This window comes from Dermacentor variabilis, chromosome 4, assembly GCF_050947875.1.
Source record: "Dermacentor variabilis isolate Ectoservices chromosome 4, ASM5094787v1, whole genome shotgun sequence".
Lineage (NCBI taxonomy): Eukaryota > Metazoa > Arthropoda > Arachnida > Ixodida > Ixodidae > Dermacentor > Dermacentor variabilis.
In genome coordinates this window covers 96,527,619-96,554,743 of record NC_134571.1, presented here as the reverse complement: position 1 = coordinate 96,554,743, position 27,125 = coordinate 96,527,619, and the positions used below count along the sequence as shown (strand labels likewise).

At 47.1% G+C, this 27,125-nt stretch overlaps 1 protein-coding gene across 2 annotated transcripts in view; it reads left to right on the top strand.

Moving 5' to 3' along the window:
* LOC142579546 (epidermal retinol dehydrogenase 2) overlaps nt 1-26,752 on the top strand; it is an 89,446-nt gene extending 62,694 nt beyond the window's left edge. The window contains exon 3 of one of the 2 annotated variants that reach the window (XM_075689879.1): nt 21,727-26,752. In XM_075689879.1, coding sequence (XP_075545994.1) covers nt 21,727-21,826 — 100 coding nt within the window. In that variant the 3' untranslated portion in view covers nt 21,827-26,752. Of the gene's footprint in view, nt 1-7,053; nt 11,598-21,726 lie in introns of those variants that run through there. The other variant, XM_075689880.1, reaches the window with a different exon arrangement.
* The last annotated feature ends 373 nt before the right edge of the window (nt 26,753-27,125 follow it).

Below are 27,125 nucleotides of genomic sequence, written 5' to 3'. Positions count from 1 at the left end.
TGCATCTTAGCAGATGGCGGCGATACAAGCATGCCTCTGTGTAGAACCGCGGAAAACTGCGTTTTGCCGTGCGGATTTGTTTGTTTGTTTGTTTGTTTGTTTTTTTGTTTGTTTCTGTAATCGTCCGCTTGACTGGGTGCTTTTTGTTCGTTTCTGCATTGCTTCTTTGCACTACCCTGGCCGAAGCGTTTGTTATAACGCATCTGTGTACGCGTGTCTGTGTCCTTGTTGCTATTCCTCCTTTCGTGTTGTGTCCGTGTGTAATCCATATGTGAGTGGATTGCTTTCCGGAGATAGCAGACTCGGACGCGCATTTTATAAATTACGGTCTATCTTTTTCTTTTTTGCCCGTGATGGACGCGCTGTCTTTGCACGGTCGACTGACTATTTGCTGTGAATAAAATCAGCTGCTCGTGGAGTCAGCCTTATGCAAAATTTTTTATTAATAGAAGAGTAAAAAAAAAAGAAAAGAAAGAATAACAGTACCAGGTTAATCTTGCGCTGCACGTTTATTCGCCCGCTCATTACGACAACCTTTATAGACATAGCAAGTTAGCGCAGGCAATATATTCTACCCCCTTATCACCATGCTTATATGCAGCTCAGTCATTCAGTCAGTCGAGGTGAGGCCTCGTATGGGTCGCTCCTCTGACCGAGCGCACGTGTATTGACGGGCGTTTTTGTATCAGCGGGAGACCAGCTGCCACGTTAAACTTTCAGTGGTGCTCTGCACGTATACCACTGCAAGCAGAACATAATTCAAGAGCACCAGCAGCCGTCGACCAGGCGCACAAAAAAAAAAAAAATCAAGCTAGTAATGATATATATATATATATATATATATATATATATATATATATATATATATATATATATATATATATATATATATATATATATATATATATATATTCGTTGAATACTCGCCGGTGAGAAGGGTGTCGCGTGTTTTCTTATTCTTTCGTGTTATTTTTCATGTCCCTTGGTAGGTAAGAAATGAAAAGCAAAATGAACAAAAAAAAGGTGTAGGTATAGATGTAGGTCCTTAGACTTAGAACCTTTCTGCTACTAAGGCAGTTCGCCGCTGCGACGCAGATTTGGGTGATGAGTACTGTGTTATGTTGTATGGCTTTCAGTGTGCGTTTTTTTGTGAGATATACAGTTAGCTGGAAGCACCGCGGGAGCTGTATCTCAACTTGGTGTTGGGCGTAATGTTGCAGATTAAGGGTGCTCTTGTATAAATTCAAAGGATGTGCGAGCGGACGTGTTCATAATCCATTTTTTGTAAGGCTGCTGCGGAGAATGGTTGGTGTGACCCCGTGACTAAGCGCTCTGCTTGAGTTAAGCATCACTTTGTCTGTGTTTCCTCTCGTTCCCTATAGCCAGGCCTTCGTCTTACCTCAAGCAGCGCGTTTAGCCTTGATGGCGATCCATGATGGTAAATCCACAGGGGTAACGACACGAAAAAAAAAAAAGCAAAGACGAGACGCGTACTTCTAAACTCACACTTTTTGTCAGCTTGATGTTTCTGTTACTTTTTTCTTATCATAGGATCACGTGCTCATTCGGTTTTTCGTGGCCTTGAGGTTTTTTGCACCTGCGCGTGCCCCTTGGTCCATGCATATATTTGCATCGCCTATCACTAAACTTTACTGGATGTCAGCGCTTCGTCCCGTCTCGTATTTTCCGTGTCGTTTCCCCCTGTACGCCGCCTATCCTCGATCTTGTTATAAACGTGTGCCTCATCCGCCATGGGCAGGGAGGGCCAGGGGATTACCGGCGGCCTGCTCCAAGTCTCGCGGGCAAGCTGGTCAGAGCACTGCAGTCTGGCCTGCTACACTTTGTAAAAGTTCAGCCAACTTTAGCCCAGGAAAGTGTAGGGGGCCGGCCTCGGTGGACTTTCTAGTTTTCCGAGCGCGTTACATATGCGTCTGGGCGATGGAGATTGGACTTCTCAGGGGACGTCGATGAGGCACTGTGTAGGATGATGATCGCAAGATGCGCACGTGTTTCACTGCGCTTCTCGATGGATAGCGCACGACAGCTTTATACGCTGCAGCGAGCCAGCTAGCAGCGTTAATCCTTTCAAACGGCTGCTCTTTGGAGACGCCTTTAGGCTTTTAAGCAAGTATTGCAGGGCTTTATTCATTTGTCTCACCATAGTTTTCAAGATGTGAGTGTCAGTATCTCAGAGGCGTCGCTGCAATTGCCGTTGTTTGAACTCAGTGTCAGGCCTCGAGGTTTGTAGCAGAAAAGGCAGCCATCTGTAAATATATCCAGTCTCGAGCTGGTTATTCGGGAAATGTGTCGGGAACGTGCCTTTTGGGGCTTCTCTGCCACGTCATTCTGCACCGACAGGCACTGCACTGAACAGAAGGTTCCCATTAAAAGTCACAGCGGCACTCTTGAAGAATAATGCATGAGTGCTTCCTCTAATATGCGCATATCTCTCCGATTGCGTGTGACCAACTAACTGCCGGCGAACAGTCAACTACATGTCTCCATCTTGCTCTGGACCCTCCTGCCTTGATGATACGTGGCGTTAGAGCAAGTCTGAGGCTGCACAAATCGTTTCAGTCGACTTTGCATTCGCAAGCTTATATATAGATGTCCAGCCGATGGTCTTAGCGTCCAGAATGAAATACAAGTGACAGAGGGCATGGCGCGCAGCTGAGAAATAACATATCCACGTGCAAGTCACGTTTCCGTTTCGGCTTGCCGCAACCGGTTGTCGGAAATCGACCAAAGAAGGATTTACTGAAATCCGCAAAAAAGAGTGAGAAAGGACGGCATAAAAGGGACACAACCGAAGAACTTTGTGGAAGTTATGCGACCAGCCTCCTTCAAGCATTGCGCTGTGACTATATATATATATATATATATATATATATATATATATATATATATATATATATATATATATATATATATATATATATATATATATATATATATATATGTGTGTGTGTGTGTGTGTGTGTGTGTGTGTGTGTGTGTGTGTGTGCGTGCGTGTGCGTGTGCGTGTGCGTGTGTGTGTGTGTGTGTGTGTGCGCGCATTGAACGGAGGAAGTGACTTGGTGATTCCGATATTTTTATGCAGGAAAGAAAAATGAGCCAAGAAAAAGCAGCCCGTGCGAAGCGTGGCTCTAACCTCATTACTTGCGGGTCTGCCGCTTATCGACACCGCATCAATGCGAATGGGTTAAGCCAGGCGGCCAGTGCCCTTGCTTTTGGACTTCGTTATACCACCGCGCAAGGCGCCGTCCTTCCTTTGGCGGCTTTGGTGGCAGGATATAGCGACGTGAGCTGGAGCACGTGGTCACCAGAGAATACGGTGAAGCCAGTGACCCGTTTTCTATATGAGCTGCATTTTGCCTTTGTGAGAGTCATCCGGGCTCGAAAGGCTGAGCTGGTCAAGGCGTGGTTCAAGGTTCGCGTACAGTTCGTTCGGCGAGTTGTACTTGCGCGTAGTTTATACTACCACCCTCAGAGAAGGTCCATCAGAGGAAGGAAAAGACGCGAGATATCGCTAGCAGCTGCGGGTGTTTTGAAAGACGTCGACCCTGCACCCTATCGTGTCGCTTATTTGCACAGACCGCAACGGCAGCTTGTAGAGGCCTGACCTGACAGTACCGTATATATGACGCAGTATAACGTGACGCTATACGCTGAAACTGTTAGCCAGCTGAACTGCGGATCATAAGAGTGTATTTCAAAGGTACGCGTAAAGAAGGGCTTCTGTTCGTAAGAAAATCAGTTTGAATATGTCGTATAATTTTATAGCTGACTAGAATATGCCGTAAAAAAATAACTTCTCTTGTCTCCCGTCCTGCAGCCGCATAGACGTCGACGAGTCTGAGTGAAAAAAAAAAAGCAAACTCCTGCACAGGGGCTTGTGCTGCTTGCATGTATAGAACGCAACCCCAAGACATGAGACGCGGAACTCATCATGAGGCTAACAAATAAGCCTCGATTCAGAATCCCTAATCGATTTCTCCGAGTTGCAAGGTATCTCGACCATGCAGACGTATAGTGTTGAGTAACTAAGCAGTGCTGTCCAGTCTTATGCGCTTCGATGACATTGCGGCACGGTTCCTCGGCTGCACTTTCCTTATGAGGCGCTTTCAGCGTCTATCTAGGAAGGATCGAGCGGAATGGCGTTTAGAAACTCTTCACCGCGGGGATATCCCCGACAACATACAGGAGTCGTAGACCGTTACTGAACTGCAGTGACTGCGTCAGCCGATAAATCTGCAGTATAGGATTCCCTGATGCTCTCCCGAGGACAGCGAATCGAGACACCCCATAGCCTGTAAACTCGTCGATGCGCCTCGAGTCGATGCGCATATGTATGAATACGCGAGCCGGTGTGCGGAAACCAGAACGATCCGCCAAAGTAACTCCGTTCGTCTTGTGCGGTTGATGTCTTCCATTCGGGCTCGTATTTCGTGCGTATACCACGGTGTCGTTCGTAACTTAAGTGTTGCTTTAGAAAGTTAGACGCAATCAATCAAATCAAATCAATTTCTCCTGGAATTTGGAACTAAAGTGTTTTCCGAGTATCGTGCGTTCGCCACGGCCTCCTCCACTGCCTTCTTAGGCTGATGTCGGTGCCGGTACACCTTTTTCTATTGCGACAGCAATTACGTGGACACTCCGGGCGAGTTTTCGCCATTGTCGTTACCGTGATGTTCCGCATATATGTAGGTGTTTGTGTATGCGAAGTAAATGCTACATACACTAATAAACCTCCAAAGTTGCTTAAACCAAGTCTTAGTCCTCAGTTTTTGACTGAATTATTCCTCATAATGTTTTAGAATTGCAGCCCACAAGCAAAGGCCATCAAACATTTCATTCGCAGCGCATGCCTTTTATCTTAGATATTTTCGGGCTGTTAAAAAGGGCAAAACAATATCATTGCTCACCAAATGAAAGTGAAGTAATTTCACTGGCGCCCGCGCGATGCCATTACAGGCCATATACAGGGCTTGTTAAAGCTTTCGAGGGTGCCAGAAGTTTTCTTGATGAGAAGCTTACTGCCAGAAGTTTTATGCACTTTAATGAATTAATCGCGGCCTTCACATATTCTTTCAGGTCAGTTATAGCCAGACACACGCTTTGTGTCTATAAAAGAAAAAGGTTTAGCTTCCACAACGAAGCTGTATATAGCTAGCCGCTTCGTCCGTCCGCCTGTCACCTGTATGTTGAAAACTCCACCGGCGCAACCACATGCGCATGCGCGAAAAGAGAGAGAGAGAGAGAGACGCGATCGGCTGTGCCAGTAGTGACGTCGTTGCTCTCCGTCTCAGCCGAGCGCTCGCGCATCAGTTTCTCTCCTGCTCCGAAGTGGGTAGGCCACGTGTCATACGTACTCCTGAGGAGCAAGCAACTTTCGATCAGCAACGCTGCGAGCAGAACCGGGAACGAGCTCGTCTACGCCGTACGTGCCGATGCTGCAGCCAGGGCACAAGAACAGGCTCGTGCAGCCGAGCGCAAGCAGCAGCTAGGATCCGGCAGCCTACCCAGCTGACGTTTAATGCATGCGCCGTCGGGATTAACCCAGTGATAAACACCAGGACCGCACGTGTCAGCTTTGCTGGTTAACCATCTGTACGGAGTACTTGGGCGGTTATTTTTAGTAAGGTCTGACCTCCGGGAGTGGGGAGCTCACTGTACTTTTCTTTTACATTAAGATTGCGCGTCGGCATACACGATGTGCGTGAGCAGCAGCGCGAACTTTTTTCAACTGTATACACACAATAGTCCGACAAACTGTAGTTCGGTTGCGCGAAGTGTAAGCTATGAATGAATGAATGAATGAATGAATGAATGAATGAATGAATGAATGAATGAATGAATGAATGAATGGTTCTTATTTCGGACTGTCCCTAAGCAACTTGATACCCCACAGAGCGATGAAAAGTTCCAACTTATATAGACCATGGTTTGTTTCGAACCGTGAGGGCTGAAAAATATGAAAACAGCTGTTAGTGTTCGTTGAACGGGGGAATAAGTTCCCGAAACCCTGCTTTTTGATGTGGCATTCCTCGTTCGGATATAGCACACTCACCTCCTCATCAGTTGAGAAGACGGGCACTTGGGAAATCATTGGCAAAGCCTTGTGTCCGCTGCTGCTTTAACGTAGACCATATTGTATATTATAAAACAGTTTGCATCTTTTTACACAAACAACTTTTAAAAATGGGACATTTGAATCTTACCGCCTGTTTCGCACCCGCACGTAATTTTCGCCAAGATGCCATTTCCTTTCGCTCCGCATTAAATGCACTCGGCACGGTCACTCAAGCACTTGGCTCGTTGCCAGTCTGGTTCACCTGGGCACTTATTTTCCGGCGGTCAGCAAGACCCAGTTCACGTCTCTGTAACAGCAGCGCGCTTCGCCGGCGACGAGGTGCGCACACGACGATAGTTTTCTCGCTGTATTTCTTACCCCACACAGAGCAGGCAGGCGAAGATGTCAAATGCTTTAGTGGACAGCCGGGGGTCCACAGCGCTGGCTCAGTAGCCTGGACCGCCTGGTGCTGATCACAACGTCGCGGCACGGGTTTTATTCCACGGCTCCAGCGGTCGCCTTCCATGGATGCAAAACTTAAAAATAAAGTAAAAAAATTAAAAAAGAAAAGGGAGGCAAAATAAAAAATGATAACGTTCGCGCGCTTAGATTATAATTGATCCAAGCACCCCCTCCACCTTCTCACTACGGCGTCCTTCGGAGCCCCAGCGTTGCTTTGGGGCGTTGAAATCAATCGAGCAATCAGCTAGCGGTACATGTGGGCAAAATAAAAATGCCATCTTGTTTGAAAACATGAGTAAAAACAGGACATTAAACAGTCCTTTAAAAGTTCATTTAGAATGAAAACGCCGTGGCTGATGCTCCCCCTCTCCCTCTGTATCTGCTTCCTTTCTGGTCGTGTTCACCTTTCTTTTTTTGTCTGCCCGCGCCGTGTTGCATGTTTTTGTTGCTTTTCGTGAGCCGTGTCTCTGCCTGAGCCTGAGTGTGTGTGTGTGTCGCGGCCTGTTCTCCTCTCGCAGAATTGTTCCCGCGGGGGTGCTGCTCATCGCGGCCCGACTCATGAACACGCAAAAGGCCATGATCCACTACTACGGCCGGTCGTAGAATGGCGGCGGCTGCGACGCACCCCACACGTGCCTCGTCGACGAGGCGGCCGCCGCCCGCGTGCGCCTGCGCGCTTGTGTCACGTGGTCGCCGCCTCTTCTGCAAGGGGCCCTCCCCGCGCAAACCAGCCGGCACCGGCAGCTCGTGCGACTCGTCATCATCATCATCATAAAAACTTTATTGTACAGACTGAGGAGTTTGGGGCACAAAGGTTCCCGGGCCCCCGCACGACCTCACTGCACTCAAGCCTTTAGTTGCTTCGGTCCATAACGCTGGCAGCCCGATCAGTAGCCATTGTCGTTCTTGCGCACGAGCAGACCAACGAAGTTTAAAGAAGAAAAGAACGAAACCAGAATATCGTAGCTCGCAATGCCTTCTGCACTGGAAGGCGAAAAAAAAAAAAAGAAATGAACAGAATTGGTAAGCTGAGTTTGTCGAGCATACAGAACAGAAACTTTGGGCGAGTTGGTACGGTTTCGTCTTGTAGAATTCAGCGCACACAAGTGACAGAAGACAAAACTCGCCGCGTCTGCCCGTGCGTTCCTTCTTCTTTTTCCTTTTTCTTTTTTTTTTGTGCTCTCGGCAATTTTGCTCGCTGAATTCTACAAGAAAATGAGCTGCGCTCGCATGAGCCTTACAACCCTCAAACACGCATGCCCGTCTTTTTGTACGCCTTTTTCTTCTACTTCTCATTCTTCTCCTGTCCTCATCACTCGACGTGCACTCTTCTTTCTTTTCTTTCTTTTTGATCCGAAGTGAAATCTTGGTAAAAAGTTCTGAGACCTATATACGCCCGGACTAGACCGGACCTGTCGTCAGACTGCCAATCAGGGTCGTTTGAAGAACTCTCGCTGCTCCGAAGTCTCGGAGACCGGAATGGAACAGAATTCATTACAGTATTATTAGGCTGCAAAGACACACAAACGAAACAGCGTCAGCTTGCGCCACTATGTATAGAAGGTTGAAATCAGCTTCATTAATATTGAATGCGGGAAAATTCCAGGCAATAATTTCGTTAAGTAGAATAAAAACCATCATCACGACCTGGGCAGCGGCCTCGCGGGACACACCAAGATTTTGTTATTACTTCAGACAAGGGAGCTCTTTTTAGTTGTGTGAAATGTTGGAACGAAGCAAGATGGCGAGAGGACTGACAATCTTTTAGTCCGGCCACGGGCGGTCATCGAGCGGCCGTGGTCCGACCTGTAAGGTACGAGTTCTGTGCCTGTTTATTTTTCTTGCTCGAATAGATATGTGGCAGTAGACATGATTTTCTTACCTGGCTCAGGTAGCCGGAGGTCATCGCGCGCTAAACTTGTACCTATATTCAAATTAAGGTGGGGCGCGTTGAGAGAAACGTGTGCTATATTTACTCACCGTTCTGGGCGTCGGAGACGTGTGTTGGGAGCCCTGCCACGTGGCTTGGACGACAGATCTCGCGATTTGCACAGCGGCTTAGAAACGTTTTGAGAAAGACTGTACGCGAAATTCATAACCGGCGAGATTGTTTACGTGTGAAACTGGCAACACGCGAAGTTCACATTCGCGGAAATCGCAGCCGCGAAAAAAACAAAAAGAAAACGCAGCGCAATATCGATACATGTGAAACAGGCATTATACTATACCTACGGGCATTTTCGCGGCTTGCTCTTGCACGCGTTTTTCTATCCTGAGGATTCTGCGCCACACACGCCTGCTTCCCGTAGTTTCCCGAAGCGTGCTTCTTTTTTTCTTCAGTCATGTTGCGCATATATCCCGATTTTCCTATTTTCTGGTTGCACTTTCGGAGGAACACTTTGCTGGCACAATGGCTCCCTGTAGAGGAGAAACGAAGTCGCCAACCCGCCACGAGTCAAATTATGCACTGTAATGTAACTTACACACTTAAAACTGAATAAGTGTGCCAATCCGTCTATAAGTCCACATTAACAGCCTCATTCACTTTTAAAGGCGTAAAATATTGTACAGTGTGCGCGCCTGCAAAAGCGTTGTAGCGCTTCTCACCATGCGCTGCGGTGCCGTGTGTGTGCGCGATAACTTTCGCTTTTATGCTTTTCTGTTGCGTAACGTGTTTTTTCAAGGACGGCAGCAACTGCAACTCGCGTCCATGTTGCGGCTGATCATTCTTACCTGCGACCAGGGGCGCGATCGGAGATCGTTGTTCGAAATGCGCGATCAGTTCTCGTTCAGTTTCATTTCAAGCGATTGGCCGCCTCACACGGCCAATCGCTTGAGGTGAAACTGAATGCGAACTGAACGCGCATTTCGAACAACGATCTCCGATATAGCGCCTCTGCTAGCTGCGTCAGAAGCAACGACAAATATTTCGCTAATTTACTCCAACACAGAAAAAAAAAAGCAGAACGAAAAGAAAAACATAGTTTGAACAAATGGCTGTCGGCTGTTATGCCCTGTGAAAATTTTCTCCGAAAGCGCTCGTTTCTTTTTTATCTCCGAATAGAGTGGTCGAAGGACGGGATAATATAGGGGCGCGAATATGGCGCGATGGATTTGTAGATACATGCTAATGAACCCTCCTTGCGTAGACCTTGGTCGACGATACGTTCGGTGACTGTCGCAAGTAATCGGTGACGCGTGACTCGGAAAAGACGGGGAGTCGTTCCCCTTGTTTCACCTTGACCGGGCGCAATGCCTCGGCGCGCATCTATGCCTGCAAGAAATCCCGAGTGCATGAATTGCCCGAGTGCACACGACAGTGGTGATCGCCTAATGCGGTTCATGTTCGAAGGCCAGACATTGCGGCCTGATTGAGCACGAGTTTGTTGAGCACTGCTAAAAGAGAGAGAGAGAGAGAGAGAGAGAGAGAGAGAGAGAGAGAGACGAAAAGCGAAAGGTATAGGAGGTTAAAGGGACTGACCACCGATTTTTAAGGACCCAGTTTTTGATGGCGCAACGCAAAGCTCACCCTCGGCAGCGTTTACATCCGCAGCGGTTACTTCCAAAAGCGCATGGGTATTTAGTAAGCAAGATTAGCAGCGCCTAAAAAAGTAAGAGTCCCTCCTCCAGCAACGCTGAGAAGTGAGGACGATGTCGATAGCCCGCCTCGCAAATTGTGAAAGCCACCGATTGCACTGCTTGCACAGGAGTGAGTGTGAACAACATACATTCTGACATTTTCAACCGCTTTTGAAAATAAAAAGCTGGCGCAATAAGTTCGCATTGTCGTACAGACATTTCTTGTAATTGTACCGCGTTTTCCACAGAGTGCACGCCTACGTCATGACTGGCTGGCCCCCGTCGTCGTTGTTCTGTCGATAGGTCGATAGACGAGCGAAGCCAACTCATCGAAAACGAAGGCGAAGGCAGCACAGCACCACTTTTCTCCTCACTACCAAACGAAGGCTTATCTGCACATTGTGAGTGAGGAACAACTTATAACAATAAAAATATCCTGCATTTCAGTACTAATAAAAAGACCAGTTACCGCATACACTAGTAGAAGGTCACGTGGTGGATCTCTTATGCAGCTTCATGTTTTTGCCGCGCGGAGCACCAAAGGTCATTTTTCGCTACTTTTAGTGATGATTTAAAAATATAAATCCATGTTTAATGAGAAAAAGAAAACATGGCTCGTTTTAGCCACTATACGATAGGGAATCATTCCATCAGTGGGGTTACCTCGATTCACGTTCTGAACGGTTGTCTGCCTCTTTAACCAAGGACGTGCCCGGTTGGCTACCCTACTCTTGAGGAGGGGCAAAGTGGAAGAATAGAACACTGCTAACGTTCTTATTGCTCTGTCATTCCTTCGCGTTGCTTCTGGTGATATCCGTTTGTGGTTTTCTCGTTGTACCTTTATCATTCGGTTGCAGAGCTCACACCTCGTAAAGTTACTGTGTGAAACGTTCCGGCGAAATCGAGTTGATTGATTTCCTTAGCGTATCAGACACTCTTTTTGTTCTTGTACAAAGGTCTTAGCTCCAACGGCAAGCAGCCGAGATCTTCCGAGTGCCGGCGATCGTTTGAAAATGTTTGAGAAGTTGGCCTTGCGAGTGATTTCTGGCTAGTTATCCGCGTAATAAGTCTCGCATGTCAAGAAGGCTTTCATGTGTGGAAATGTATGATCTCAGCATGGATAGCGATTGCAACACTGTGTTCAAGCTTTTAAGGAAAGCAGGCTCGAGGAAAGTGTGATACGTCCAAGGGGGCAACGGTAAAACAGAGCCGAGCTCTCATTTATGCGGAGCACTGCACAGTGCATGGCCAAACGCATGACAACTTATGCTGAGGGCATTTCGCTAATGTTGGACCTACAGAGCAGCAGTCTGGAACGCACGAAGATCTTTGTGAGGTCTGCGTGGGCCTTCGGAGTGATCGGACCTTCTCTCGCTCGATGTTACACCGACAAGACGTTCTTCACACACACACACACACACACACACACACACACACACACACACACACACACACACACACACACACACACACACACACACACACATATATATATATATATATATATATATATATATATATATATATATATATATATATATATATATATATAATATAATTGAGGACAAAAGAAAGGAGAAGGCGCGTGTCCATTTGATATTTCATAATCAGTGAAGGCGAGCGCTAAAGCTACGCACCTGTACAGCGTGCTTACGACAACTCGCTTTAATCTTATTTGGAACAAGCGAAAGAAGACGGTGGTTCAAGTGCCTGCTGTAGCGTTTACCTCTGTTCCGTTACGGATACTGAGAAAAGGTCATGAGGGGGGAGCGGGGGGGTGCTCAGTACACAAAGCTTTTGAAACGGAAAGAATGACCAGTGGGAAGCTGTCCAAAAGCGCTGGCATTGACGAAAGAGCTCCACAGGCACAAAAGACAGATGGGAAGAACAAGTAGAAATGCAGTGGGCAGGGGCCAACAGCTGAAAATGCCCTGCTCCTCCGCCCAAGCAGTGTCTGACTAAACTGCTCTAAATTTAAAATTAAGTGCGCGCCGGTGGTGACCTAACCTCGGTCACAAAGAAACTTTGCGAGATGACTAGCCTTTAAGAGACAGTGCATGTGGCGTGCAAGTAGGCAGTTATATAATGTCACGCGTCCATCACGCGTGCATCTGGGCTCCCGTCAGCGATATTCTTTTGTAGCGTCGCCCCGCTTCCCCGTTTAGGTTTAAACCAGTCCTGCTTTTTTTTCTTCTTTCTTGAGCCTAATAAAGATTTAATCGGCATTATCCTTCTCCGAGACGCTCCGCACTGTAAACATCTCGAGCTCTGATGGGGAATGCGCGCTTTTCATAACGCAGCAGAACGCATTAGCAATGCTAATGTAGGACGCCAGCGCGCCTCGCGTGGGAGCGATAATCGACGTTCGTTATATATATATATATATATATATATATATATATATATATATATATATATATATATATATATATATATATATATGACTCTTCCTTGCGGCGAGTACTTTCGAACACCTCAAGTTGTGTGTTGCAACAACTGCGACAGCGGCATTGACGATCACGTGCTTTCGGCCGACGGAAGCGCAGTGCGCGCCATTTGTCGAAGCACGCAACTTGCAGCATTAACTTATATATGTATGTCAAATGAGTAATAGCGATAGGCAGGGGTTAGAGTGTCAAAGCTCTCGTTTGGCTATGAAGGACGCCGACACAGCGGAAGGCTAGGGACTATAACTGTGGTGTTTGCGTAGCCCACGAAAGTATAGGAAAGGAAGGACAGATAAGAGTAAACGGCGCTAACTTCCAACTGATCTTTATTTGCGTACGAGCATAATATGTAAGCGCTGCAAACAGGACAACGCACAGTGAAAAGGGGGGATACGCAGGACCAGCACGTCATTGATAAGTCAAATCACTTCACGTGCACACGAATGCACTGCGCTCGGCCAGGTAATCTCGCTCAGGTCGTGACGGAGCAATGGAAGGGGCGCTTCCTTTATATACTACTTTCGTGCGCTACGCAAACACCGCCATTATGAACCACGATCAACTCGCCCAAGCCTATACCCTGCTACGGATTATTTTTTTTTTTTTTACCGCCTGGGGCTTTCCTTTAAGCGGCCGCAAGTAAAAGTGCACGAACAAAACATCTGAAAAAGGTATTTCACTACAGCGATAATGCAGCCGCCGCGACCGGAAGTTGAATCCACGACCCCGCTACTCGGCAGCAGAACCCGATAGCCACCATCGCAGCTACACTGCAGCTGTTGTAAGAGAACAACGTGTAGCTGAAATTGGTACCAAAAATTGACGGCCGTCGAGTTTCTGAAGGCAGATTGTAGACGGAGAGAAAACAAAGGAACTCCCCATATATCAACGGAAGCCAACAAATATGTCGCCACCCGAAAGCACACAATGAAGGCGATGAAGTAAAGGACGTACAGAAAGAAAGCGAGGCGAAGAACAGCAAGCCGGCAAGGAAGGAAGCGTGCAATGCACGCGTCCGCTGCGGCCCTTTGTCCATTGTTCTCGCAGTTGCGGGAGCAGATGAGTGCCTGCGCGTCCGGTATACGGTATACAGACGTTATACGAAGCGGTCGCTTGTCGGGTGGTGTCCCAGGGTATTCAGCCGAAAAAACGGACAGCCGGGCGCAGTGCTTGCTTTAATGAGGCCCTGAAGTTCTGTGCCATGATTACTTTGTCTGAGAAATTTTCGCCCGTTCGTCTCTCCGAGTCAACCGTTCGTAAACACCCGCCGCTGTGACTCACTGGCTACGGCGTTGCGCCGCTGAGCTCGAGGTCTCGGGTTCGATCCGTGCACCAGCGGTGGCCGCATTTCGATGTAGGCCGAATACGGGAACGCTCGTGTGCTGAGATTTAAGTGCACGTCGATGAACCCCAGGTGGTGTGCCACAATGACGTGCCTCATAATCTGATCGTGGTTTTGGCACTCTCAACCTCCAGAATTTAATTTTTTTTTAAATTTAGCTTTATAAGCTTATTTTTAACTCTTCATGACGTTGTGAGCCTCGTACTGCTTTTTTTTATATAGTGGACGATTTAAGTTAGAACCGCGGAATCCATGGAGGTAACTTGGCAGATGCCCCTTAACGCCTCCAAATGCAAGTTAATCTCGTTTAGTCGAAAGCGCACTAACTCAATGTTCCACTATTCGATTAATAATACCGTAGTTTCGACTGCTCGATCGTACAAATATATCGGCGTTTATCTTTGATCGGACTTATCCTGGTCAACGCATGTAACAACTGTCTTATCCAAAGCTTCTCAATATCTCGGCTACCTGCGTAGAAACTTGCGTAACGCGCCTTCTAATGTACGAAAACTAGCATACCTTACTTATGTTCGCCCACGTCTAGAATTCGCTTCATCCACGTGGCCACCACATCAAGATTATCTAATCCGTATGCTGGAAGCCCTTCAGAATAGGGCAGCCAGATTCATCTCTGGCAACTACGACTATCATTCAAGCATTAACCCGAATAAAACGAGACCTTGTATTTCACTCACTAGAAGATCGCCGCGTCATTGCTGTTTTATGTCTGTTTCACATGTACATTTATACGAATAACTTTCACTGTTTGCCGCTTCGTGCTCCTGTGCGCACATCTCGTCGCTTTCATAACGCACTTAGTTTCATGCGCATTCATGGTCAAACGCAGGCATTTAACTCATCGCCGCTGCCAAGCGCTATTGCACATTGGAACAGTCTCTCGGATCACATTGCATCCATCTCCATGCAATCGTGAAACATTCCATGATAACCTGAATTCGTTGCGTATTGATATTGTGTAACGACGTTGAACTTTGCTATTTTTGTCATGTAACTACTGTTGCCCTCCTTATTGCCCTTCAATGGGCCTGTAAGGTAATGTGAATAAGAATGAGAACAAGGAAGTGTTAGCATACCAATTGCAGTGAAACAGAAACACCCTTCGGGATTTCAGGTTCGCAAAGTGGGCGAGTCTGTCACATAAATGTTTGGCTATTGCAAGTAACCTCATTCGTGTCCTGTGAAGAAAGAAAGGAAGGAAGGAAGAAAGAAAGTGAATGCGATGAGCTTTTTTTCGCTAACTACCGGGACAATCGTTTAGAGACCACAGGCGTTTGCCAATAGGTTGAATATCCCCTCGCGTCTATAATCACTTCCTGCGCGAACTTGGAACAGTTCATGTTACATGTTGTGAGTGCGAAGCATTACCAGCGAAATTATATTGTGTTCATCTATTGCTTCTCTCTCTCTTTGACTACTCCCACGATAAACCCTTGTCCAGGATAGTACGTGCATGTGGCGCCGCAAAGCGTTTCTCGTACGAATTAGCGACCTTTTGTGCATACGTGATTTGCCTCGCTTGTCCATGTTTCGCATACTTTGTACTCACTGCCTTATGGGGGCACGCCGGTCTTACTTACGTCCACTGAATACGTCTGCACTCTGCTGTATATATGCACGCATTTATTTTTTAAATCTTTTAAACCGCAATAATCTATCTGTGCGTAACTGATCGCGCATTGCAACTTACGTCAAGCAGCACTGTGATAAGGGCACGTCTTTCTTCGTGGCTTCACCGCACCATATATCGCGCTTTGAGGAAGGCGCACTGCCGACATTCCAGGGTATATTAAGCAGTATAGCGTTACCGTTGCACCGCTGCCGTTGCTGCAGATGCTGTCAAAAGCGCACATCCACGGGTCTTACTGCCCATGCGCAATTAGGGGGGCAAGCGGTAGCTGTATACCATTAGAACGACATTGATAAGCTAGAAATATTCGAGTTGCTCGTGAAGCCGTAATCAGCGTTTATAGAAACAGTATCTAGATGTAGATAAAAATAAATAAGATATACATAAAAAGTATCTATGGAACTTGACGGTAATGTTATTGTTGTTTTGTACTATTTTCACTAACGGGCTACGCCTAACGAGGAATGGAAACTTTAGGACGGAAGTGCCATTAAGTGCACTGAGTCTTGTTTTTTGCGTACGAATGTCCGACAATGCAATCGCAAGTGAAAAACTTTCTTTCGCAAAGCGTCTTCCACCGGTGTTGTTGTTCAACGTATAGCGTGCGACACCTATATAGTTGTATAGAAACAAGGCACTTTCTTGCTCAAATTTCACTTTGCACATTCACGCGGTTGCTCGAAGTGATCAATGGTTCAGGGTGCGTACGTTTGGGTGACAATGTTTTGTTGTTGTGCTCACGCACGTGTTAACGCGCGCGAGTCGATCCTGTGGGGTGCCTCGCGCACTGTATTCAGTGTGTTCGGAGGTGGAACGAGCTTCTGCCGCTTTGGACTTGCTCCGCCTAGCGACGTTTGCTCGAAGCGTGTAAAGTTGGAAAGATGGGCACGCTTTGGAAAGCCACTCGAGACACTCCCACGCATTTTTGTATGTCATATACAGGGTGTCCCACGTAACTTGAACCGAACCTTAAATACATGCAAATGCCCCATAGGTGGACAGAACCAAGGTAATGTTGTTTGCCGTCGCTTAGAGATAATCAGATTATTATTTTTCGGCATACTGCCTAATTACATAATTAGTCCTAAATGATGAACCAACTTCTCAAATATTATAGTTACATGAAAAGTCTCAACGAAAAACATCTTACAACAACACGAAGAGACTTCCGATACAGCTTTCTGTTACTCAATACTTGCTAAATAAGTGTTTTTACAAGCATGAAAGAAGTCCGCTAGTGCACGAAAAATTGCCGCGCGACTGGCCGCTCGAGGCACTTTGCTGGAGTTTCTCATGTCGGTCTACAATTTTCTCATTGACACTTTTAATCGAAACATAATATTTGAGAAGTTCAATAATTAATTAAGACTAATTATGTAATTAGGCGGAATGCAAAAAATAATCTGAGTATCTCCATGCGGCAGCAAACAACCTCACCTTGGTTCTGTCCAATTACGTGGCATTTGCGTATGTTTAAAGTTTGGCTCAAGTTTGGCACAAGTTACGTGGGACGCCCGGTATGTATCGAGTGGTATTGTACTTATTTTCTTCTCTGAAGAGTGCTTTCTCCAGGGCATTTCTTTTGTTGTTATTGTTGTTGTTGTTGTTGTTGTTGTTGTTGTTGTTGTTGTTGTTGTTGTTGTTGTTGTTGTTGTTGTTGTATTCACTTCAGGCTCGTCACTTTACACTTGTTGCGCTTTGTTTATTCTGAACGAATGGCATTAAATGTTTGTCAAGCAGTTTGCGCAGATGTTGTGAATCGAATCACGTTACTTGCCGGATGGAAAAGGAGCTACGCCTTTCGCCGGTGAGGTGTGCTTATGTCTTCCCTCTCTCGTCTTCTCACTCGAAAAAGCCTGTGAGCGTCTATCTAATTTTGTCTCAATCAGTTGTCGACAAATTTGACTTTACAGTTCTCTGCACGGACGTCGACGCTCAATCGCGATTCTGGCAAAATAGGAGCAGTGGATATGTCACAGCTATAAGATGTGAGACGCATATACTGGGACAAGCTAACGTCGCGCAGAGCAGCGGTGTGTCTGGCAGGCTGGTAAATGCATGCACAAAGCGCTTTAATGCAGGCCCCGTACAGGGACACGAACACGACCCGGACACCACACTGCCTACGCCATACTTCAACCGTTTATTCTGGGTAAATTTGCAAACGCTTTGTAAAAAAAAGGCCTTATCTTTATCTTTAGCAGAGAAGGCCTCCTTACATGCAGTCGGGTGACGTTTCTAGCGGGCTTGTGGAAGCGGTGGGGGTGGGGACAGCTGATGGGCGAGTCGAGCACATGGGACACGAGTGTGCCAATTTCCAGAGAACAAACGGTCTAAATATATGGCACCTGCACTGTGGCATAAGACTTATTTTTTTTTGTCCCTGTATGGGCCTGCGCTAAAGCGCCGTCCAACTTCAAGCAGTGACACACGTGCAGCACCACCGCTTTCTCTTCAAACGTACTTCGAGCAAAACGATTGGTTTGCGTCGGCAGGCGTCCTTGCGTTGCCTGCGAGCAAATTGGCTGCACTGTGAAAGACGGCAAGCGCGTTTCTCTCGGAGGAAACGAGCTTCGCCAAGCGGTCGTACGTTCCATCTGCAGTGACTCGCGAGGCAAGTCGGGAAAACGACCACAAGGGTGCGGAAAGAATAACCGTGTGACGAGCAGACGGACAATTCGCGCGTTGCATGCAGTGTCGAAATGTTGGTCACGTTACGTATTTGATAAACTGCCAGGCATTTTTTTCTTTCTTTTTTTATTCTTTTTCTTACGCGTTGGTTTTCCCCCATACATTGAATCCCCGATCATTTGCTCTCCACTATGCTTCCTCCGTTAAAAGGAATGTGTCGAATTGCAGTCAACAGCGAGAAAAGTTTGAAATTTGAAGAGTCTTTTGAAGAGTTTGAAAAGTCGTAAGAGCTTTAGCTGCATAAAAAAAAAAAATCTCAGCGTTATACACTGCGAAAGTGCTGTTTCAAAACGTACCTTCTGGAACGTATTTGGCCCAGTATAATGCGCGATACCATTCAGAATGTACGTCTATGCCAACGCTTTTCTGTAAGCTTTGCGGTGCCAGCTGCGCGCTCTCCACGTGGTGCTGAACCTATGTACGACAGCAGATTTTCGATAAAATGTTAAAGTCTTCAGTCGCTAACCTTTAGTCTATATAGTGCGTAAGAACTTCTTCAGTGTAGTACTACACGCCACTAAACATCTCCCATCACGCACGACTCGCTGGAAAACATCACACTTCTCTTTTTTTTTTTTTTTTCTAGCCGCCTATAGCTGACGTCGTTGTACGCCGCACCACTTGGCTGCGCAGTACAGCAGCGATTCCGCCAACTGCTCCAACGTTTCCACCAGTTGGCGAAGCGATGTGTCGTGCAATGACGTCAGCTATAGGCGGCTAGAAGAAAAAGACGAAGTACGAAGTGTTCATAGCGGATGTCGTTGGTGGCATCACTGTAATCGGGCGATCAGGCTTAGAAGTCTTGAGTGAGTACCTGTACTATTCTTTATCGCGAAAAAAAAAAGGAAGTTAGCGATAGAGAAGTAACACATTTAATTTAAAACTTGCGAAGCTTGTAGTAGTTGAGAAGCAGTATCGGTAGAAATGCGTTGCGTTTTTATCGTGTTTGCGATATATTTTGCAGACGCCGCTGTCTCCTTTCGTCAACAAAGTTCGTGCTTCGATGGCGAAGCTTTTATAGAATCCATGTCCGGCGCGAACTCAAGAACATCTAGCGTGGACCGAAGTAAACGTCGTGTCCGACTTTGAGTGAAACAGAGTACAAGTGACCTTGTCACACTGCCGCTGTTCCTTTTATTAACTCTAAGCACGCGACCACGGCTGCAATAATCGTGCAGGCATGTTCCAAAAAAAATAAGAGAAGCAAGAAGAGAGGGAGAGAAATAGGGACGGTAATTCACTATCAGCGTGAAAAAACGTAGGCGCGCCAATTGAATTCGACGTATACTATACGGTCGCCACCGACAGCCTCTCCGGTGAAAGTCGTGCCTGGCTTGCGTTCAGCGAGGGATGCCAGCGCAATCCCACGAGGAAGAAGTGGACGCGTGCCATGGCTGACCCTGCGGAGGCATGCATGCGGGCGAATGGCTGTTGCCACTGCTAGCGGCCGATGACGTCGCCGTGGCCCCAGCTGCAGCCGCCTCTCCCTGTTCCTTCTTCTTTTAACGATGGATCGAGGTTCTCCTGATCGTCGTCGATTTCCTGGTCGCCGCGCGATGATCGCACACGGGTGCCGGGCGATGGAAGCGCGCGCCACGTGTGCATATTGCGCGTGGCCCCGAAGCCGCTTGCTTCCTTCATCTGCTTGTCTCCAACCTCCCGTTCTCGTGGAGACCGCGAAGAGGCCCGTCGCTACTTGTGCAAATGCGTGCGCGTGACGTCTTCCAGTTATTGATCTGTGGGTGGGTTGCCTGATTGGGCTACAACAGGTGATCCGTCGTGTGTCTGGCGTTCTTGCTGCGCAATACGGGAGAGCAAGGAAAGAGGCGAGACAAGGACATGCGCCTGTACAACCAACTTAGGTTTTATTGTAATCAGGTGCGCAGAATTTATACAGTCAGGTCAAACGGCAGCCGAAAAAGAAAAGCCACTTAGATAGCAACGATTGATCCGGAAAAAAAAAAGATTAATATATTCGAGCGACACACACAAAAAAAGGAAATGTATATAATCGCAATCGCCTACTGCCGGTGCTGCCCCCCTCCGAGAAAACCAGCTCTTTTTTTTTCTTTCATAAGGCACAGCGCCGCAGCCAGTGATTGGCGTCGCTCTTGTTCGCGTGTCACAAGAACGTTCACCTTCGGAGCGTTTTATAATGCATCAGATAAGGTTCTAATTGGAGCGGCTGGCAGCTGTGCCGTGTTTTTCCCATAGAAAGCTCGAGGCGAGGCCTCGTATGTCGCTCCTGTGACCCAGCGCACATGTATTGACGGGCGTTTTTGTATCAGCGGGAGACAAGCTGCCACGTTAAACATTCTGTGGTGCTCTGCACGTATACCACTGCAAGCAGAACATAATTCAAAAGCACCAGCAGCCGTCGACCAGACGCAGAAAAATCAAGCTAGTAATGATATATATATATATATATATATATATACGTGTGTGTGTGTGTGTGTGTGTGTGTGTGTGTGTGTGTGTGTGTGTGTGTGTGCGTGCGCGCGTGTGTGTGTGTGTGTGGAGGCACCAAGCATGCGCAGAAAGTTAATTTTTTACTTGCGCGCACGGGAGTTGACGTCATATCACTTTACGCCGACTACAGCAAACCCTCGATATAATGAAATCGCTTTGTTCGAAGTTCTACGAGGTGTCAGGAATCATCAGAATTCGGCTGCTACGAGGTATGTTTCGATAGTAAGTTTCGTAATTTCCTTTAACGAGAAGATGGTACACAAGGTGAAGCAAACAATCGCCATGGGAATCCACACCCGTTGCTGGTTCAACGACGGAAGGAGCGTCGGCGGAGGAGGAATGACGCACGCGCAGAGCGCCGAAGAAGAGAGAGTGGCAGCAGACTGGCGTGGCCCGAGGTTATTCGAGTACAAATCACGGTGGCAGAAAGACGTGCGCTGACAGCGGGGTCGCCAGTGGAAGCGCGTGCTGTTTTCCGGTATGAATAGGCACGTGGGACTAATATGCCCGTCATCCCTGAACGCCTACAGGTCGTGTATGGTGTAGAGGTCATGTCTCAAGCCTTGCATCGCAGGGCACCGAGTTTTACCAGAGCGGTTTTTTCAGACTGATTGCACGCTACGACAAATGTCTCAATGTCGGTGGCGTCTATGTGTAAAAATAGTGTAAGGTGTATAGTTCATAATGCCATGGCGTATCTTTTTTTTTCTTTTTTGCAATAAAGTTCCCGTGTGAAAGTAAATGACGAAAATTACTGTCGGAACGTCCCTCGTATCGAGTCGCCCCTATAGAGCACTGCTTCGTTTCGATGTACTACGCTTTACGTGCGTGCAGGCGCAGCTATAGAGTGCGCTTACCGCGTTACTGGCTTGCCTATTGGCGTTTAGCGAAATACTCCTTATAACGTACTTCGGTTTTTATCCCGATGATTTCGTTATATTGAGGCTTTGCCGTATATGTAAAGCTCTCCCATTCACACACATACCTGTGTCATCTCGGTCTCTGCTCGCAGGATACTACCGGTCAGCGCGATTGTGGCGCTCTCCCGGGGTCTCGGCGGATTCGAGGTCATGGACAAGTTCATAGGACGTGGCATCGCAGCAAAGGCCTGAACATCGGGCGAAGCAAGCCGTCACATCACTCGGGGACCGGAGAAACATCTTCTGCGATTTTTTCTTCTCTCTCTCTCTATTTCTTTTTTCTATCTATTCCACTTTCGCGTAACAGCTGCCTGTCCCCACAGTGGTTTTCAAGCGCCTTTCGGTTCCGATTCGTACGCAGCTGGGCATTGCGCATGACCAAGCACGCATCCACAACGCAATGAAGCGACGGACGCATGTCGCGTTTGTCCGCTACGGGGCTGGCCACCGTCTGACTTTTTTCACCTAGTTGTATACGTAGCTGCCTCTACGGATATCGAGCGAGAGTATATATAATTAAGCGGGCGGTGTTCCTGCTAGTTCTAGAGGGTTATTTCGGCATAGTTACAGCCTCGCAATGGTGGTTTCTTTGGCTTCTGGTGTCGCTCCCGTTGCACCTGCAGGCTCGAAGCAGTCTCTGCCGTGAAAGGTAGATTCACGTGATTCAAAGAAACTTCCCTAACTAGCAGAGGTTTGCGGTGGCTGCGGTCCTTTCTTTCGTCACATCTATAAGCCGACCTCGCCCCAGATACCAGGAAATGCCAGTGGACGCCGGATATGCGCGCGTAAATATGTATTTACATGGAGCAATATAGCGCATTTGCGCTTGAAATGTAACTGTAAATGCGCGTATACCAAACGCGACATTCAGGAAACGTAACTCTTGGGTTCACGAAATACGTGCTGGTTATTGGCGGCTGACACTGGGTGCAGACGCTTTGTTATTGGATACTACTTTTCTAGGATTTGATGCCGTTTGGAGGGAATACTGCATAGAGCACGGAGATTACTGCTCCGTGCAAGCCGGACGGCATAGTAACGACTCTTTCGTGATGACCATTACTTTGCCGCTTGAGTGCAGCAGTCGCATGTTCTCGTGCGTACTTCTGTCCGAGTCGGAACCGAAAGTGCCTGTTAGCGCACCTTGGCGCATCTGGGTTCCGAGCCTTCCATCCCTACTTGACAATAGCGCAAGCAACAGATGATGACAAAGAATTGGTGACAGGCGAGTACGAGGACCGTACAGGGACCGAGGAACATGTAGAAGACACACACGCACACAGAGCTGTACGTCTAGCTTCTGGTATTTTTCGACCTCGTATTGTTTGCACTATTGTCAAGGAGGGGTTCACGGATCACCGACGCGTCCAAACTGCCGTCCTGTCTGCGCCTTCGCTGCCGCTCAGGCAGTTTCACGTCGCCTTGCGACGCGTATATAAGATATCTGGAATGCGAGGAACGTCCGATGAACGGGAAGCTTACCCGATGTCTGTTTGGGTCGAGTCCCTTCTAAGCAGGAAAGCAAAGGTTTCATGTATGTCTGACCTGTAGCGCGCATACGCGCTATTACCTGTATGATTGAAAAACATTTTTAAAAAGGCATTGCAGTTAAAGGTGCCGCCGCGTCTGATATGATTAGCAGAGCGGAGAAAGCGTGCTAAGCTGTGGGGGTAGATGTATACCAGCGACTGTGGAGTAGAAAGAAAATAAGCTTTACGAATCTTAAGCAACGCTTACAGCGCAATGCATGACTTAATTTGGACGGTGTTTGATTGGTGTGAGGATGAAAACCCTATCGTTCGCGTCACTTTTTAGCGAGCTGGCATATCTATATGGAAGCCATGCTGTGAACTTCGTAGTACAAACTTCGCGTGCCTATGGCAGCGATAGCAGGTCACCAAGTAGGCGCCTCTTTTCAGCAAATGACATCGAGTCGCGTCTTCACTATACAATCGCGTAGCTCCATGTATAGTCTTGTACATATAGTGCTGTAGATAGTAGGCTAAAATAGTTTGTTTAGATTTCGCAAGTTCTGAGGAACTGCCAGAAGCACTTACAATCTATACTAGTATGTTTCGGTACTTTACTTTAAGAAGCATTGTTAAGGCGAGACACGCAAGCACGACAAGTGCACCGAAGGACGAAGTTAGGAGAGATTATGTTGTTACGAAGTTACGCACACAAAGAGCAGTGATGTTTGCTTATAACTGATATAGAAACAATATGGAGTATACGTTTTCGATTAATAAAGTGTAGCGTACCTTCGTGTTTTATTATATATCTGTAGTTGCGACAAAGACAAAAATAAACGTAATGCCACGCAATAGCTGTGCAATAACAAACCACCGGGTACAACTTCACTTTGCCCTCAAGGCACACACCGGTAGCGCTTCTTCTTGCACGCATTGGGAAGATGGCGTAACCGCCAACAGTGACGCTCGAATCTGCCTCTAGTAGAACTCCGGTAGGCGTTTACGTTATACATCTTTGCGCTGCGCTAAACAACTTGCCCCCGTATTCCATGGAACGCTGCTCCGTTCAGCACTCCACCTCTACTGAAGAAAGTTGATGGCAGCGCCGCCGCCGCACTTCGACAGGAATACTCACCGCATTTCAGACACTTCTCGGCAATTTTTGAGAAGCGTATAGTGTCTTCTTCAGTCGATAGGTGGCGCTTCGTTTAGAGGAAAAGAAAAAGAAGGAATAGAAGATGTGTGTAAAAAAACGCTCGAATGAAAAGCATGTATAGCATACCCGATTAACTCGAGCAGGCTAGGTGACTATTTGTCATCGCGCCGTTTCAAAGAGGATGCCCGTAAATCATCATCATCATCCCTGACGGGAGGAAGCTGCCGATGATTGTTTGAGAGAATACGGGGGCTAATGCATGAAAGGAGCCTTCAAACGTGCCTTACTCTATAGCCTGTTGACCAGCAAATAGTGTTTTCTATACGTTCTGTTTTATCACGGAAAGTGTGTAGCGCCACGGCTTCTCTCTATCGCATCCGAATAGCACAGACTGTTACGCAGCAAGTTGGTCACGTGTGCAGTTGTTACAGACCTGCCACTACGGTTGCCATACGCGCTAAAATTCTTTTGCCCTCCTTAGACTTTTCTTGTGCCGAAGCAAAAATCGTCACATGTCTTACGTGCACTTCCATTCCTCAGCGCCGCACGCCCAACACTTTCTTTGAGGAGCGCAATGTCACGCCGTCCGCGCATGCCGCTCGCGACCTTAAAACTCGCACCGGCCGCGCATCGTTAACGAAACGAATTGAACGCAAGATGAATGACTATTTTTGTTTGGGGACAAGCTAGGCCCCAAAGGGTGCATGTTTCTCCAAAGAGTCTAGGGCAAGAGCTGTGCTATAGGGATGCAAATACAGACGTTTTTAACGCGATAGCGTTAAGGGCCCCCGTGTCGCAGAAAAGCCGGTGTTGGCGGCGTTGTCCGTCAGATAAGATCATCCCGAACTACAACCACGCAGACCCTCCGCGTGGCGTATGGAAGTTGAATTGAATCTCTCAAAGTAAATTGCGTCGGAAAATACGTAAAGTCTGACTTAAACATATACAGACAAAATATCGTCGTATTGTAATTTCAATATACGAGAAAATAAATGTTATATATACGAGAAAAGATAATTCTGTTACGCGGAAACGCAAACACAAACCCCTCTTTTCCTTGCTTACGGGGGTGTGAGCCATTGAGAGAGAGAGAGAGAGAGAACAACTTTAGTAAAAATGCCTGCAGAGTCGGTTAGGCTCCCTCCACGCAGGGAGCACAAGCTTTTACCGTGACGCGGCCACTACGTCAGTCTCGTGCGTTGTGCTCCTCGAGGTCTTGGTTCCTCGCTACTTCCGCGGGTCCGAGAGGGCCGCCGCCCCCTTCCCGGGTGTGCTGCCCCCCCTTCTCCTCGGTTTCGCGCGGTCGCTGCCTCTCTAGAGCTGCCGAGACCTGCTGGACGGCCTTGAGTTGTGTCTCTTGGTCATAGCCCCTCGTTGCAACCTCTAGCTGCGGCGGTATCGTAGTCTTCTCGCTGGCTTCTCGCGGATTTACGCTACAGTCCCAAAGGATGTGAGCCACGGTGGCTCTCTCCTTCGCGCACAGTCTACACACGTCACTCGCGTACACGCTCGGACACACGTGCTTAGCTAGCACCGGGATGAGCCATTGTGTGAGCCATTGTGTGTGAGCCATTGACGAGTCACTATAGTAGCCTCCGCTTTACGTGGGTAAGAGCCATTGCTGTGTCTTTCACTGCCGCCATGGATCGGCCCACCATTCTTATCTATCGGGCCCCGTGTCGCAGAATATCCGGTGTCGGTGTCAACGGGGCCCGATAACGCTATCGCGTTCCACTCTTCAAGGCGAATCTTAAGCCTCCTTCCTCCAAGTTTTTCAAGGTAATCCAACTCATTTTGACTTCTGCTTTTTTCTTGCGTAGTCTACTGTGTGAGCTGATTTGCGGCAACCTCCATCGCGACATGCAGATAATTTTTTTTTTTTGCGTAACGCCGAATGTCAGCTTTCTTTGCGAAAAAGGCCATACACTATACCGTCCATGATGAGTCACTGGAAATTAGCCACAAAGGTATGTTTCCGACAGGCAACCGTCGTGACCGAAACTGCTTCTGCACTCGTATTCGCACTACCAAATACGCTGCACATTATTTTTCGTGAAAGAAAACGGAAGTTATATTTGACTCAAATGTAGTGGATTGGAGGATTTTCTTAAGAGAAGATTCGATTGAAATTTGAGAGACTTCGACAGGTACATTTTGGGGCATGGTGATGTTAACATTAATGGCGCAGTATATATATATATATATATATATATATATATATATATATATATATATATATATATATATATATATATATATATATATATATATATATATAGGTCTTCGTGTTTGCTGCTCACTTCTACTATGCTGGGCACACTGTGCACGTGATCATGCTATACTTTCTGTGCAGGCAGTCACGATTGATGACAGTTTTGTCGGTTAGAATTAGTACGCAAAAGTGTTTTTGTTCACTCTCCTGTACATAGTCTTTCCTACGAAACACATGGAAGGTTAACAGCGTTGAATAAAATGTTTTGTACATGGGTTCCTACTGGTGTTGTCTTCGTGGTTATTTTAATGCACCGAACAAGCTATGTGATCCTTTGCGGGACTGCGGAACGTCTCCCTATTGTATGCGCAAATTAACTAAGTGCCAACTGTGAGAACACGTTTATGCAGAGTTACAGAAGTCAACATCTTGTGCTAAAGTACATTTACTGCCGTTATATGAAGTTGACATCGAACAATCCAACTCCACGAAGTCAGATTTCGTGGGGAAGTCTGTGTGTACGTATGATCTTGATTTTCTTTTCATAAAGCAGCAGAAGCCTTCGTCACACGGACATTCTTAAAAACTGCTGCGTACCTTCACATTAGGAGAAATGTTTATTGTACATGAAAAGAATTGACTCCGTACAAA